This window comes from Pipistrellus kuhlii, unplaced genomic scaffold (genome assembly GCF_014108245.1).
Source record: "Pipistrellus kuhlii isolate mPipKuh1 unplaced genomic scaffold, mPipKuh1.p scaffold_m20_p_2, whole genome shotgun sequence".
Classification (NCBI taxonomy): Eukaryota; Metazoa; Chordata; class Mammalia; order Chiroptera; family Vespertilionidae; genus Pipistrellus; species Pipistrellus kuhlii.
In genome coordinates this window covers 128,440,187-128,455,527 of record NW_023425515.1, presented here as the reverse complement: position 1 = coordinate 128,455,527, position 15,341 = coordinate 128,440,187, and the positions used below count along the sequence as shown (strand labels likewise).

General features: G+C 47.3%; 1 protein-coding gene across 6 annotated transcripts in view; it reads right to left on the bottom strand.

Moving 5' to 3' along the window:
* Positions 1–11,398, bottom strand: part of BCAR3 (BCAR3 adaptor protein, NSP family member) — a 105,168-nt gene extending 93,770 nt beyond the window's left edge. For 4 of the 6 annotated variants that reach the window (XM_045584327.1, XM_036446492.2, XM_036446493.1 and 1 more), the window contains exon 1: positions 1,144–1,466. In XM_045584327.1, the coding sequence (XP_045440283.1) occupies positions 1,144–1,460 (317 nt within the window). In that variant the 5' untranslated portion in view covers positions 1,461–1,466. Of the gene's footprint in view, positions 1–1,143; positions 1,467–10,246; positions 10,560–11,238 lie in introns of those variants that run through there. The other 2 variants (XM_036446489.2, XM_036446491.2) reach the window with 2 other exon arrangements.
* Positions 11,399–15,341: the final 3,943 nt, after the last annotated feature.

The following is a 15,341-nucleotide window of genomic DNA, read 5'->3' as shown; positions in this document are numbered from 1 at the left end:
AGAGTGCTGTGATTAATGTAGGTACTCAATGCAGAGAGACCGAACAAATCAATGAGCCAGGATCAAAGTGGCCTTCTTTGCTACAGGACAGGACAAAGGGAGACACACCAGGAAATATAAGAGAAGAGACCACTCCCTGTCTTTGCCCAGCAGCATCACAGAGTGCTTATCTTCCAACAGGAAAAGGAGTGCAGTTTCCAAATGAGCTCCTAACAAACAGAAACCGACCGCAGCCAGGCTCCTTACAAACCCAGAGAGAAGCCTTTACAATCATAAGGCTTATTTACCCACATCCTGGTGGGAAGGAGAAAAATTCTACCGTATTCTGCAGCTGACCCGATGATGCGTCCACAAAAAAATTTATTTCATCATATTACAGCTAAATACAAGGAGATACAGGTCCTAATTTATTGACATCCTGACATCTCTTTAGCACTGGATGGATGTAGTTTAGAATCTGATGTTATAATAAGAAAAAAACACACCAAATTTCTGCTTCTCTTTCAGAGACTCAATGATTTAGAAAGTTGCCTTTGAAAATACATTAATTATTAGATGATATTAAAAATGGTTCATTTGCCTGGCAGGTGTGGCTCAGTGGTTAAGCGCTGACATGTGAACCAGGTCACCATGCGATTTCCCGTCAGGGCACATGCCCCAGGTTGCTGGCTTAATCCCCAGTAGGGTGTGGGTAGGAGGCAGCCAATCAATGATTCTTATCATTGGTGTTTTCTCTCTCTCCCCCTCTCCCTCCCTCTCTGAAATCAATATAAATATATATATTTTTAAATTGGCTCATTTGGGGTGTTACAGTTTTTATGTATTATGTATTATGATTATGTACATATTTTAAAGTTAAGTCCTTATCTCTAAAAGACACATACCAAAATATCCACAGATAAAATAAAATGAAGTCTAAGATCTGTTTCAAAATATTGATAATACCAGAGGAAGGAAAGCGGGTGGGGAAACAGCAGAGCTAGCCATGAGTTGATAACTGTTGAAGCTGGGTGATGGGGCCCATGGAAGTTCATTCAACTACTTGCTCTCCTTTGTACCTGTTTGACATTTCCCCTCAGAAGATGACTTTTTGAAAAGCTATTTAAGACAAGTCATTTCCCCTCACGAAAGGTAAGACGTTACCTGGAGGTGAAGACGTCGCCCTTCCAGTCCGGCCGCGGGTGCTCCTGGATGATGTCCTGGCTCAGGGGTGGGTTGTGCCACGGGGATCTGGAATGGGGCAGGGTGCCCGCGTGACTGAAGCCGTCACAGGACCTGAGAGGAGGAGGCCCTTTCTTCTTCCGTGGCAGGGTGCCGTGTATGGACACGTCCTGATAGGCATCTGTGCGGTGATCGGCGAGAGGAGACTTGCTGCTCAGGAGGTCCATGGACGAGGCCAGGGGAAACTGGTGATTCACCGACATGTTTCTGGGAAGGCTCGCGAATTTCCCCGCAGCCATGCTTCTCTGCTCTGAAGGGAAATGAAAGGAGTGAAGGTTTGAATCTAAGATAATCCCAAGAACCGGCTTCCGACTGATGAGAGGAAATGGAAATATACCACGTTAACAAAAGAAAATGTCCAGGGCATTACCAAGACAAACACTGAATGGCACTACGAGCGAAATTTAATACAAACAGGAAGTTTACTCATGTCCTTTTTTGATATGACAGAGGAATTCTCCTGGGTTGGCAGCAGGTCGGCCCGTGGAAAAGGGCAAACACTTCAGAGGCTCTGGAGGCCCATGAGCTGTTTTATTATTTCAGGCGACTGAAGCTGATGGAAATGCATGACTAAACGAAAAGTTCATTGAGGAGGGACTCAAGGTTTCAGTACCAAGTGCATTACAGAAAATGCCGCAGATACGTCAGATAACCAGCTCACGTCTTCCCGCCACCCTGGCCCGGTGAGGACAGGCGGAGATTGTTGGAATTCCTCAGCTGCTGGGACTCCCGCAGTGCCAGACCAGCCCCTCACTTGTGCTACCCACAGCAGCGGGGCAATTTTCCTGTCAACGACCTGGTGCTTATAAATAAATCAATGTGCTCTAATTAACGAAGACAGGCCAGGGTCAGGGGTCAGGAGGTGGCTACTGCTCCCTACAGCAGTGGGCTCAGCTGCGGAGGGAAGCCCCTGAGTGGGGGCTCCATGTACACCGTCCCCCAAGGAGAGGGGTCAGGACCCGCCTGCCACTGGCAGGGTAAGCAATGAGCATGGGTGTCTGCATAATCAGGGAAGAGAAAAATAAAAATAAAAATAAAAAGGGAGGTATGGGAAGAAAAGGAAAATGATACCTGAGGTTATATGCAAAAGCAGCCCCGACAATTGTTCCCAGTTTTGACCACTAGTAAAAATGTTTTCCCTGAGAGAGTCAGCACCCCCAACGCCCCAAAACAAATGATGGTATTGGCCTAAGCCAAATTATATGACATTTTTAAAGCCAACGTTTGAGGAAAAGAAACACAGGCCTGAAGGAAAATTAGGGCCAGTCCCTAGAGTCCTAAGGATCCAGCCTGTCCCATCAGTCATGCCATCAGCCTGGTGTGGCCGAAGCAGCACGGCTAAGCCCGATGCCCGGGCCTCTGCGAGGCTGGTCAGCAGAGCCGCCCCTCGCTCTGCAGTCTCCTCTCGAACCCGGCAGCCCCAGCTCCGCACAGACAGCTCTCCCCACAGCTCCAAGCGATCATGGTCCCTTCACAGAACCTCTGCCGAGTCAGTTCCACAGAGGAATGGGGGTTTGGGACATGGCTGGACGACCACCAGGAACACAGCCCTCCAGAATCTCCCAGTGCAAGAGGTGAAGGGGCAGAACGTGCAAAGATTACAACTGACAACAAAAGCACAGGGTCCACAGCTTCTGTGTGCAACAGAGAGAGGCCTGTGAGTGCTGGGGGCTGTGGAAGGAGACCGCTCACTCAAATCACATCCTCCTAACCCGGGCCTCAGCTCTCTGCTAAACCTGGTAATTCTGGGGCCTGTCTGCTCCATGTCTAACTAGGACCACACAGGAGGCCTGGCTCATAGCGGGCGCAGAACAATAGACCGGTGCGGACCCTTCCCCTGGGGGCCCCGCCCGGGGCTGACTGGTGCCTGGCACACTGTCAGCACTTGCTCCACATTAATCATCATTATTAAAAAAGAAACCAAACTCCCTAGCCCTCCCTGCCCGACCACCAGTGACGTAAACTGACAAGGGTTCCCTCGCCCTGCACACAGACCCCACAGCTGTGCACGCTCACCTGTCGGAGCTATCAGCCCCTGCTTTCTCCGGACAGGCCTGCATCGTTTCAAAGAGCCTGCGGGGAGGCCTGTGCAGCCACAGAATCCCTGTGTGCGAAGGGCCACACGGCCGGCCAACTCTACTTCCAGGCTCGTGTGATGGGCGGGAGCTGCTCTGGCGCCAGTGCTTCTGGCAGCCTGTTTCCTCTCTGTCTACCACGACCTTCTAGATTTCAAGATTGAGCCAAAGTGTGCGAGAATGCCCCACACTCCGTTTATTCTTGGCGATAGAGGGATATTAACAGCTGCCCCTTCTACTTTCAATTCAGCAAACATGTCCGTGCCTATAAGATACTCAGAGAAACAGAGTCGTAAGCCCCAGACCCTGAGAGAGAATAATATAGGGACATCGACAGGGACTCATCAATAGGGGCCCTTAACATGCTGAAGGGAAGAACGGTTACTTTTTTTTAATTAAATTTATTGGGAGACATGGGTTAATAAAATTATAGACTTTTCATTTCTGTGATACATCACCTGTATATTCAATTATGTGTTTACCACCCCAAGTCAAATCTTCTTCCGTCACCCTCTATTTGACCTCCTTTACTCTTTACCATTCCCTCATCCATTGGTAACCACCATACTATTGTCTGTGACTATGAGTTTGTGTTTGTCCATTTGTTGCTTTCTGTTTTATTTTAAACACTTTTTCTTGATTTCAGAGAGGAAGGGAGAGGAAGAGAGATAAAAACATAAATGATGAGAGATAATCATTGATCAACTGCCTCCTGCATACACCCTACTGGGGATCAAGCCCCCAACCTGGGCGTGTGCCCTAATTTGGAATTGAACTGTGCCCTCCTGGTTCATAGGCCAAAGCTCAACCACTGAGCAACACTGGCTGGGCTGTTGCTATTTTACATCCCACATAGGAATGAAATCCTATGAAGACCAGTTAATTCTGATAAAAGGATTCACAGAGGATCTCAGAAAGGGCCTCTCTGAAGAGAAAGGGTTGTGAAAGGTGGAAGATTGCAAGCAAAAGCCTTCCAAGAAGACGCTGTAAGGGCAGATGCATAAAGGCAGGAAGGCCCCACAGGCTCAGGAAACTGCAAGTCACTGGTGGCACTGGAGCGGAGAGGACGAGAAGCATCTTCTGGAATGAGCACAGCTTGGGGGCAGAGTTTGATTCTCAAAGGCTTTGTCAAGGTGTCTGCACTTGACAGTAAGCTCTGGGGGGGAATCTGGAAGGGAAGGACAGATGCCAGCCAGTGGCTGGTAATTCTGAAGGAGGGGAGAGGAGGGAGGCAGAAGTCAGTCCAGCTGGTGGCAACAAGCCAGCACGGAACACAATGAAGAACTTGGCTGGGGCAGGGGCCAGGGGAAGGGAAAGGAGGGGCAGAGTGGAGAGCTGGGAGCTCAAGGCCTCTGGTTGAGGGGCCACTGCCCTGGAACGATGGTGCGATGCTGTCACACAACAGGGAAGAAGGGGCCCCCGCAGGAAGGTGGGTAACAAGCTCAGCACTGGAGCTGTTCTGTGTGAGGTCCCCGCAGGGCAGTTTGGTAGAGGGTAGATACTGGCATGTGCAGTTAGGAGCCAGGACAGGATGTAGATTTTTAAGGGTCATCAACATAAAGGGAATATTTAAACCAGGGAGAAGATCCCTTAGCTTGTTATTATCAGATGTGATAACAGATGTGAAAGCACCTCTTAAACTATCAGGAACCATACAATATCCATGAATTATATCCCTGCTCTCTCTCCCCGTGGCGGCTTCAAGCCTGTAAGGACCAAAGCAAGGAATGAGTCCTGAAAATGAACAGCGGTGGTCCTTTACTAGCTGCACATTAAGAAGCCTCCAGAAAGCTTTTAAAACCCCAACACCCTGAGGTGAACCAGACCAATGGAATCAGAACCTCAGTGGGTAAGACCCTGGCAGAGTCTGCCTCCATATTGGCCACTGTGGAGGCAGGGTGGACAGTCACTGGATGAGTGAGTCTCTGGGTACAGAGCAACTTATACCCAGATATTTTCACCTGGATGACAGAGGAGAACGACAATGAGGAAGTATGATTCAGTCAAAAGAAACGTTCATTCATTCTTCTATTTAACACTTATTTCTGCGGTGAGCACTGTGCCGGGTATGGGACAGCGTCAACGATCCTCATGAGGTTACTACTCTACGGAGGAAGCAATGGCCCCTGTTGGTGATCCCCAGTGCTACGGGGGCGCAAAAAGTGGGGACCCGGCTCTAGCGGCCCTGGGAAAACTTCCATGAGGGGCTGCTGACCTGAGGGTATAAAGCAGACCTGAGGTTAACAACTGGAAGGAGAAGGTCATTCAAGCTGAAGTTTCCTGAGAGTTCTCAGCTGCAGACAAATTGAAAAATCACAGGCCAAGCTCTCCTTTACAACTCCTGCCTCCAAATTGGAACTCTTCCCCATTAAAATACAGCCTTGTCCTGTGTCTAGTCACTTGGAAAGATTGTCTCAACTCTGGGCCCTGTGTCAAGTTTGAATCAGTCCAATGGTGGGGGAGGTGGGCCCAGCCGGGAAACAGCCTTGAAAATAAAACAAAGTGGAAAGTGGGACGGGAGGTGGAAGGGGAAGTATGGGTGGGAGGAGCTCATGTGCAACCTTCGGGTTGCTCTATTTCTTACTTGAGCTTTACTTACTTTTCATTTTTCCAGATTCCAGGACCCCAGGGGAAAATCCAAGGGATAGAAGTGCATGGTGTGTAGTTTGAATCTAGGTTCAAGGTTGAGTGCTTTCTGTTTTGACAGAGAAGCCACTTACCACATGTGATCGCTATGCAGAATCTCAGCGTGTTATATGTAGATGGGATCTCAGAACCAAGCCCCATCCTTGTTCCCGATAAGCAAATACATGTTCATTCATTCAAAATATTGTATATAATCTCTGGCGGTTTACAATGTACAATGCAGAGGATATAATAAACTAGACAAGAGCCTACTGTGATGGGGTGTCCAACCAAAACAGATAAGAAAACACACTAGGTCATATCCTAGTCACAAGGGCACTAAAGAACGCAAAAACAGTGAAATGATAGAACATACTGGCTGGGGATGGATAGCTATTTCAGATTAGGATAGTCTGGGAAGACCTCTCTGAAAAGGAAACAACGACATAAGACCTGGAGAGAGAGAGAGAGAGAGAGAGAGAGAAAAGGAACCAATGAAGAGCAGAGCAGAATGGCGTGGCAGGTGGAGGCTTCTGCACATGTGAAGGCTTGAGGCGGGAACACATGGTTGGAAGAGCACTGAGGAGACTAACTAGGTCAAGTCTCCAGCCTCTGGCTCCATGTTTTCTCCACTTGGAGATATTTCTGTCTTGATGTTTCTAGTCATTATGTGATTCTTATATACTATTTGATTTTTAAAAATCAAACATGGTCTGACTCAGAACCTAGGCTTGCTTTGGAGTCAGACACTCAAATCCCTACTCTGCCATTGACTTCCTAGCTGCATAGCCGGGGGCAAGCTACTCACCTTCTCTGAGTTTCTCATTTGTAAAATTGAATTAACAATAACTATTTCATGGGGTTGTTGTGAAAAGTAAAGGTAGTCATGTATGGAAAGCCCTGACATATAGCAAGCACTCGATACATAGCAGGTCTCCTCCAGGCAGGGCAGGGGCCATGTCTGTCTTGTTGTCATGGTATCTCTGGTACAATGAGAGTTCACAAATGAAGCCACCACTTCTGGGGAAGCCTGGGCAGGAAGGATGAGGAGGGAAATATTTTAACCTGAAGCAATAGATGTAAACACACCAAACCAAGCAGAACGTAGACAGACACACACACACAGGCACACCAAGCAAGCAAGTTTGCAGTCTTTAAAAGAAAAGCCCAGGGGAGACTTTGGCCACCAGACTTCACCTCTCTCCATTGTTCAAGCAAACAGACACAGTGTCCTGACACAGTCTGATGCTAGGTCTTGAAATACTTATAATGACAGTTCAGCCAGTGATGGGCCACATACATCACAGTGTTCCCATCCTATAAATAAACAGGTAATATCCAAATTGACCCTCACACCCTTGCATCACAATATGGCCGCCCACGTTGTCACAAGATGGCTACCCCCACATCATCACAAGATGGCCCACCCCACGTTGTCATGAAATGGCCGCCCCTACATTGTCACAAGGTGGTCAGCAGGGGAGGACAGTTGGGGGGGACCAGGCCTGCAGGGGAAGGCAGGTGGGGGTGATCTAGCCTGTAGGGGAAGGCAATTGGGGGGGGAGGGGACCAGGCCTGCAGGGGAGGGTAGTTAGGGGTGATTGGGCCTGCAGGGAAGGGCAGTTGGGGGTGACCATGCTTGCAGGGGAGAGTAGTGGGGGGGAGGGGAGGAAGCCAGGCCTGCAGAGGAGGGCAGTTGGGGGTAATCTGGCCAGCAGGGGAGCAGTTAGGTATCAATCAGACCAGCAGGGGAGTGGTTAGGGGCTATTAGGCAGCCAGGCAGGCGAGTGGTTAGGAGCCAGCAGTTCCAGATTGGAGAGGGTACAGGCTGGGCTGAGGGACACCCCCCGCCCCTCAATGCATGAATTTCATGAACCAGGCCTCTAGTAAGATTATAATGGAGCTAAAAAAAATCCCCATCGCCTAGTGATATAGTAGCCATCAGGCAACATGTTACTCACATGCTTATGTTGATCTGGTGTAAACAGGCCTACTGTTCTGCTAGTCATATAAAAGCATAGAACATACAATTATGTGCTATAGTTTTAAAGTGTACTCTTGCCAAAACTGGTTTGGCTCAGTGGTAGAGCGTCAGTCTGTGAACTGAAAGGTCCCAGGTTCGATTCCGGACAAGGGCATGTACATTGGTTGCGGGCACATCCCCAGTAGGGGGTGTGCAAGAGGCAGCTGGTCGATGTCTCTCACTCGTTGACATTTCTAGCTCTCTCTCTCTCTCTCCCTTCCTCTCTGTTAAAAAATCAATAAAATATATTTTTTAAAAATAAAATAAAAAATAAAAATAAAGTGTACTCTTTCCACCTATTAAAAACCTAAATTTGCTGTAAAACAGAATACCATGTTACACCAGCATAGCCTATACATCTTATGCTTACTCCGTCTCTTGATTACATCATCTTCTTGTGCACTTGGTTTAATCTTGTGTTGTTTTATAAATTTAGTGTTGCCTAAGTGTAAAGTGTAAGTCTACAGTTGTGTCAGTAATGTCCTAAGCCTTCACATCCTCTCACCAGTCACTCATTGGCTCGCCCAGAACAACTTCAGTCCTGCAAGTAAGGACAGGACCCTTACCATGAATGGTGGATCACTTTTATACTGTATTTTTACTGTACCTTTCTTATGTTAGATACATAAATACTTAACATTTTGTTACAACTGCCTATAGTATTCAGTACAGTAACATGCTGTATAGGTCCAGGAGCAATAGGCTATCCTATAGCCAAGGTGTAAAGTAGGCTATACTGTATAGGTTTGTGTAAGTGCATTATATGATGTTCCCACAATGATAAAATCACCTAACAATGCATTTCCCAGTACGCATCGCTGTCAAGTGGTGCATGACTATACAAAGGTCAAACACTCTATATCTTGATATGAAAATGAGACTCATGTGAATGTTCAAAGAGCTGAAATCTCAGTAGGGACATGAGCAAGCCTGACAAGCTCCCTATTTGGCTGTGCTTTGAAATACTTGTAAATAGCAGCCTGACTCACTTGCTTTACCACGATATGTCAAAGAAACTGATGATCACATGGAATCAAGGCAGAGATAAGCAGCTCACATTCTTGAATTTTCCTATTTTACTTGGATTTTTCTATTTTACTTCTAATATGAGATATTTCCAAGTCATACTCATAGATGGTCATCTGATATGGGCTTTAGGAATGTGTCTATATATACATGTATATAGCTCAGTGGTCGGCAAACTCATTAGTCAACAGAGCCAAATATCAACAGTACTACGATTGAAATTTCTTTTGAGAGCCAAATTTTTAAACTTAAAGTTCTTCTAACGCCACTTCTTCAAAATAGACTTGCCCAGGCCGTGGTATTTTGTGGAAGAGCCACACTCAAGGGGCCAAAGAGCCACATGTGACTTGTGAGTAGCAGTTTGCTGACCACGGATATAGTTAATTCTTACCTGAGAATATTTTTTCATTGCTTTTTCAGAAGAAGTGGAAGGGTTAGAGAGAGAAAAACATAGATGTGAGAGAGACACAACTGGTTGCCTCCTGCAGGTGCCCCCACAGGGGGCAGGGAGTGAAACCATAACCCAGATACATGCCCTTGGCTGGGAATCAAACCCAAGACCCTTTGGTGCGTGTCTATATATACACGTATTGTACATAGCTCAGAGAACCACTAAGCACACTGGCCAGGACCAGAATTGTGTATATTTTAAACTCTGGAAATGAAGCCGGCTTCCACCTTGGCAGAGAATTTACAATTTGAATATGTACTTTTATATCTTCTCTGCAGAGTCATACAGGAAGAGGAGATTGAACAACTGCACAGATAAAGCGGCTTATCCACCGAATGTGAAGTTTGAGTTTAGATATTAAGAGTGTGCCTTTATTTCTGAAGTAAACTCAATGAAGTCTAGCCAAATGATTGAAGTGTGAATAATTCTCCCCTGGGTTGTATTTCAAGCACCACGGCACAGGATTTACATGATAAGGTTGGGATTAGCGCTGGACAAGCAGTCCTCTACATGAACTGGGGGAGATCAAGATCTTGGTTAGTCATCCTGGAAATGCCAGGCTTAGCAGCAGTTGGGGGAAAGGTGGGGGGGGGGGTGCCGAGGGGGAGCCCTTGGCATGGCAAGTTATTTACTTTATGCGCCATATACCCCCTCACAACCGCGTGCTCTGTGGCCTCCCCTCGATTTATGGGGAGCCTCTCCCACTTCAGACCCCACTCTGTGAGCTCAGCCTCCAGCACGGAAAGCACCCCCCCCTCCGCCCCCCTTCCCCCCATTCCTCCCAGTCCTTGGCAACACGCAGGGAGATTATTCCCTCAAACTGACCTTCCCTCCGCCGCTGTATTTTCCTGGGGGAGATCTGCGTAGCCTTGGAAGATAAGAGTCAAGGTTTGAAGGAATCTCTGAATGCCTGGCTCATTCTCTCTCTCTCCTGACTTTAGGTTGAAGCAGACGCAAGCGCTGGTCTTCCCCCTTCGCACCTTGCTTCAGTCGAGTTAACACCAAAACCCAGACTTTTCCGCCTCCTCCGAGTCCCGGCCGCGACCCGCCGCGATCCCCGCGGAACAGGCGCCTCTCCAGCTGCCTCCCAGCTCCCTGGATCCCTCCCAGACGAGTGAGTGGCTACACCTGATCAAACTTTTAAAGTGCTGGCAGCCTAAGCCCCTAAGGAAAGATGGTTTGATAGCAACCTCCTTCCTGTAGCTCCCACCGTCCTTCCCTCCCTTCCCCACCTCCCCTCCCTTCCTCTCCCCCCCTCGCCTCTTCGACGCAGAGGGAGCAATACAACCAACTATTCATTCTTTCTCAACAAAGGAAGGGAGGGAGGGAGATGTCCACAGTTACACGGCAGGCTCCTTCGCTTTCTTTGCAAACTTTGCAATGAGAGATTAAGTTGAGTAACTCGCCTCCTCCAAGCCAGTGCTCCCAGCGGAGCCCCCGGGTCCCGCGTCCCCGGACCCGCGCCGGCCCCCGGGCAGAGGGACGGGACGGGGAGGGCGGCTGGCCGAGCAGCCTGGGAAGGCTTGGTCCCGGCGCCCGGGAAGATGCCCCAGAAGCGCCAGGAGCAGAGATGCTCGCCCGCCTCCCGCCGCGGCCACTGGGCGAATCCCAGCCGGTTCCGAGCCCCCCAGGGCGCGAGTCCGGTCCCCGCTCCGGCCACTCCGCACCCCGGACGCCAGCGCAGCTGGGGAGTCGGGGTGGGAATGGGGTGAGGTGGGAGCGCCGGCCGTTTTCCCTGCCGCCCAAACTTTCCCAACGCACGTCCCGCCCGTCCTCCTGGGAGGAACCAGGCACCCCCGGAGGCGCAGCGGACTCACCTCCCCGCGCCGCGCGGCGCCCGTGCCTCCCGCGGGGACTCAGACGCCGGGCCCCGCCGGCCCCGCGCCGCGGCCGCTCCCGGAGCTCATGGCCTGCGGGGCGCGCCCGCCGAGAAGCCTGCACCGCTCGCCCGTGTCCCTGCCCCGGCGCTGCGGCCCCGGCTCCTCCCGCCGCGGCAGCTGCAGGCGCCGCTCTGAGCCGGGCGCACGCGGGCCCTCAGCTGGCGATCTGAGGCTTCGCGGCCCCACCCTGCCGCACCGCCCGCGGAGCCTGGCCCCGGCGGAACCCCCTGCGACTTTCCCAGGCGGTGACCTCGCCTGGCACTTCTCTGCCGGGGGTTTTTAGAGTTTAGCCCTCCTGGTATTTCCCCCCAGAAGTCAGTCCTCAAGTGCAGAGAGATGGCTTCCTCACGGTACCCCTCTGGGTAGACAGCCCCGCCTAGCCCACTCCTCCCCCTGCCCCGCGTTATTTAATTACCCGGCAGATCGGCTTTGTTTGGCTGCAGACACCTGGCTGGCTCTCAGTGGAAAAGCCTTTGATGGGCTAAAGATCCAGGTAACCACAAATAACCAAGCCATCAGAGCAGGCAAATCCATCACACCCGCCTGGATATATTGAAAGCGAGGTGGGAGGTAAACGGGGTACTAGTTGGCTTGGTGGGGTGAAAAATTAGAGCCAACTGGAGGACTTCCATATCAGACACCAGCACCTATTATAAAGTATTTGAAATAGTAATTGGCAACAAGGATAAACTTACTCTCTGGCCAACAGAACAGAGAATTCACCCACTTCTAGGACTATATCCGAAGAAACTAGAAACACCAATCAGAAAGGATATATGCAACCCTATGTTCATAGCAGCACAATTCACCATAGCTAAAATTTGGAAACAGCCTAAGTGCCCGTCAGCAGATGAATGGATTAGAGAACAGTGGTACATCTACACAATGGAGTACTATGCTGCTGTAAAAAAGAAGAAATGTTTACCATTTGCAACAGCATGGGCAGTCCTGGAGAGCATTTAATTGCTATGGTAAGTGAAATAAGCCAGTCGGAGAAAGATAAATATCACATGATCTCACTCATTTGTGGGATATAATGGTCAACATAATTTGATGAACAAGAATAGATCCAGAGATAAATGGCAGGGTAGGGGGGTTAGAGAGCAACCAAAGGACTTGTTTACATGCATATTAGCATAACCAATGGACACAGACACTGGGGCAGTGGGGGCTTGCCCACGGTGAGAATGGCTAAGGGGGAGGGAGGGGCACTAAGCGGGGGGGGAAAAGGAGACATATGTAAAACATTAGACAATAAATAAAAATTTAAATTAAAAGTTTGCTTTTAAAAAAAAAAAGAGTTCAGAAACAGATCTACATTTTGTGTCCTTGACGTATGTCAAAGATGCTGTTGTGATGCACTGGGAAAGGATGGTCTATCTTTTCAGTGAATGATGCTGGATCAACTGGAACGCCCACATGAAGAGAAAAAAAAAAAAAAGGAGAAGCTTGACCCCTACCGCATACCATACCAAAAAAATCAATTCCACATGGATTTCAAATCTACATGTAAAAGATAAAACAATGAAACTATCAGAAGTAAATATAAAAAAATATATATATCCTCATGACCTTGAGGTAGGCAAAGATTTTTAAAGCACATTTAGTACTAACTATAGAGGAAAAAACAGATCATTGGACAGCATTTAGATTAAGAACTCCTTCCTGTTCATCTAGACACCATCAGTGAAAAGGCAAGCCACAGAGAAAAGATAATTGCAACATATCCAAAACCGAACTTGTATGCAGAACCTATAAAGAACACTTACAAATCAGCAAGAACAAGGCAGAAAACCCAATAGAAATTGCCAGAATATTTCAACAGGCATTTCTCCAGAGGAATAAGTCGGATTTCTTTAAAAAGCCAACAAACATATGAAAAAGTTCCCAATTATTAATCATCCCAGAATTGCACATTGGAGTTGCAATGTGATTTCACCCACCAGACTGGCTAAAATTTAGAGAACTTGCATAACACTTTAGAAACCTGCTTCGCATTATCTATTAATGCCAAATGAACAGGCAGCCTGTGACTTTATAGTAATAATCCCCTCCCTAGGTATACACCCAATAGAGATGTATGCACATATTCTCCAAAGACATGTTCAAAATGTTTATAGCATCTCTCTTTGTAACAGCCCAAAGGAAAGAACCCAGGTGTCCATCTACAGAAGAGAAATAAATTGTGTGGAATACTATATGGTAAGAAAAATGACATCTACACTCAACAAGATGCACAACTGTCACAAATATGATGTTGAGTGAAAGAAGCTGGACACAAATGGGTACATATCTATGATATTAAAGGTGAAAATAGTGGTTATCTTGAGGGTGATAGTGATGGAAAGGGAACCCTTGGGGATTCTAGGGCCTAGGATCTAGGTGCTGGTACTACAGTTGTACCTCAAAAATGTTGTGGCTGCCCTAACCAGTTTGGTTCAGTGGATAGAGCGTCAGCCTGTGGACTGAAGGGTCCCAGGTTCCATTCCAGTCAAGGACATGTACCTTGGTTGTGGGCACATCCTCAGTAGGGAGTGTGCAAGAGGCAGCTGATCAATGATTCCCTCTCATTGATGTTTCTAACTATGCCTTTCCCTTCCTCTCTGTAAAAATTAGTAAAAAATATTTTTAAAATATTATGGGCTTGGTTCCAGACCATCACAATAAAGTGAGTATCAAAAAAGTGAGCCATAACCTTTTTGCCTGTAGAAAGTCTTGCCTCCAATTTGTAAAAGCAAACAAAGAAACAAAAAATACCCACACATCGCTGAAACAATAAAGCGAAGTGCAATAAAACGAGGTCTGCCTGTATTCTATTTCTCGATCCAGGTGCTGGTTCCATAGAAGTGTCCTATTTTATAAAAATTAGCTGTCCCTCACTTTATAAAAACTTAATTGGTTTGCACTGCTCTGCATGTATGTTTTACTCTAATATTATAAAAAATTTCTAAATTGTGCCTTGTTGAGTATATTTTGTATCGTTTTCATCCCCTGAGAAAGGGCTGTTGGCAAGTCTGCAAGCTAAGTGCATTTTACTTAAGAATGAGTTTCTACATTTTCCTTGCAAGTATTTTTATAGCTTAGCTTTTATCTTCCCTAACTCATTAGAAGCACACACTTTTTATTTTTGTTGGATTTCCCCAAAGTGCTTAGTGCAGTGAATGTCAAACAGGCCAACTGGTACATTTATTTATAAATTGAATTGTCAGAAATGCATTTACTGACTTTTTACTACTCTGGGGTGTCACTGATAACCGTGGTAACACTTGCTTTGGTTGTTCTTGATTTTCAATATTCCCTGATGCACCTACTTCATGGTGGGTGCATCGTGGGGGAAGTAGCAATAAAGAAAGACCAGGAGACAACTCACACCCAGAGAAACCCTGGGCAGGTCACTGTTCCTCTCAATCCTTCTATTTCCTCATGCGTGAGTTGGTGAATAACTGAGAGGAGGCAAGAAATGATGGATGTGAAAGTGCCTAGCATAGGGTAGTTAGCATTAACTGTTACTGGAATTGATGACACATTTTATCATTTGTCTTTATGATACCCCTGTGAGATAAGAAGCATATTTATAAGGGAGGAAACAGACTCAGAAAGATTAAGTAACTTCAACCATAAATTCATTCAAGTATTCCTTGAATGTGTACTATGTGTCAAGACCCATAACTAGTGAGAAGCAGAGTCAGAATTTGAGTCAGGCATTTTTAACTTCGAAGTCAATGGCATTTTCACTCCATCACTACTTTCACATTTATTTCCCAAGTGCCTAGCACATAGTACATTAATAAGGAGTATTTTAATATAATCTTTGGATTAGGGAATATTAAGGACCAAAATAACCAGGTTGTTACCAAAGATTTACAACTTGCAATATAAATGCAATCATGTAACAGGAAAAAGCCCCCCTCTTAACTCTGTCTCCCACCTGACCGATCCCTTCCCACTGCTATTAACTGCTATTAATGTTGTGTATGCCTACCAGATTTTCCTATGTGTATGTGTGTTACTCCCCCATCCCTACACAAAAAGTAACATAC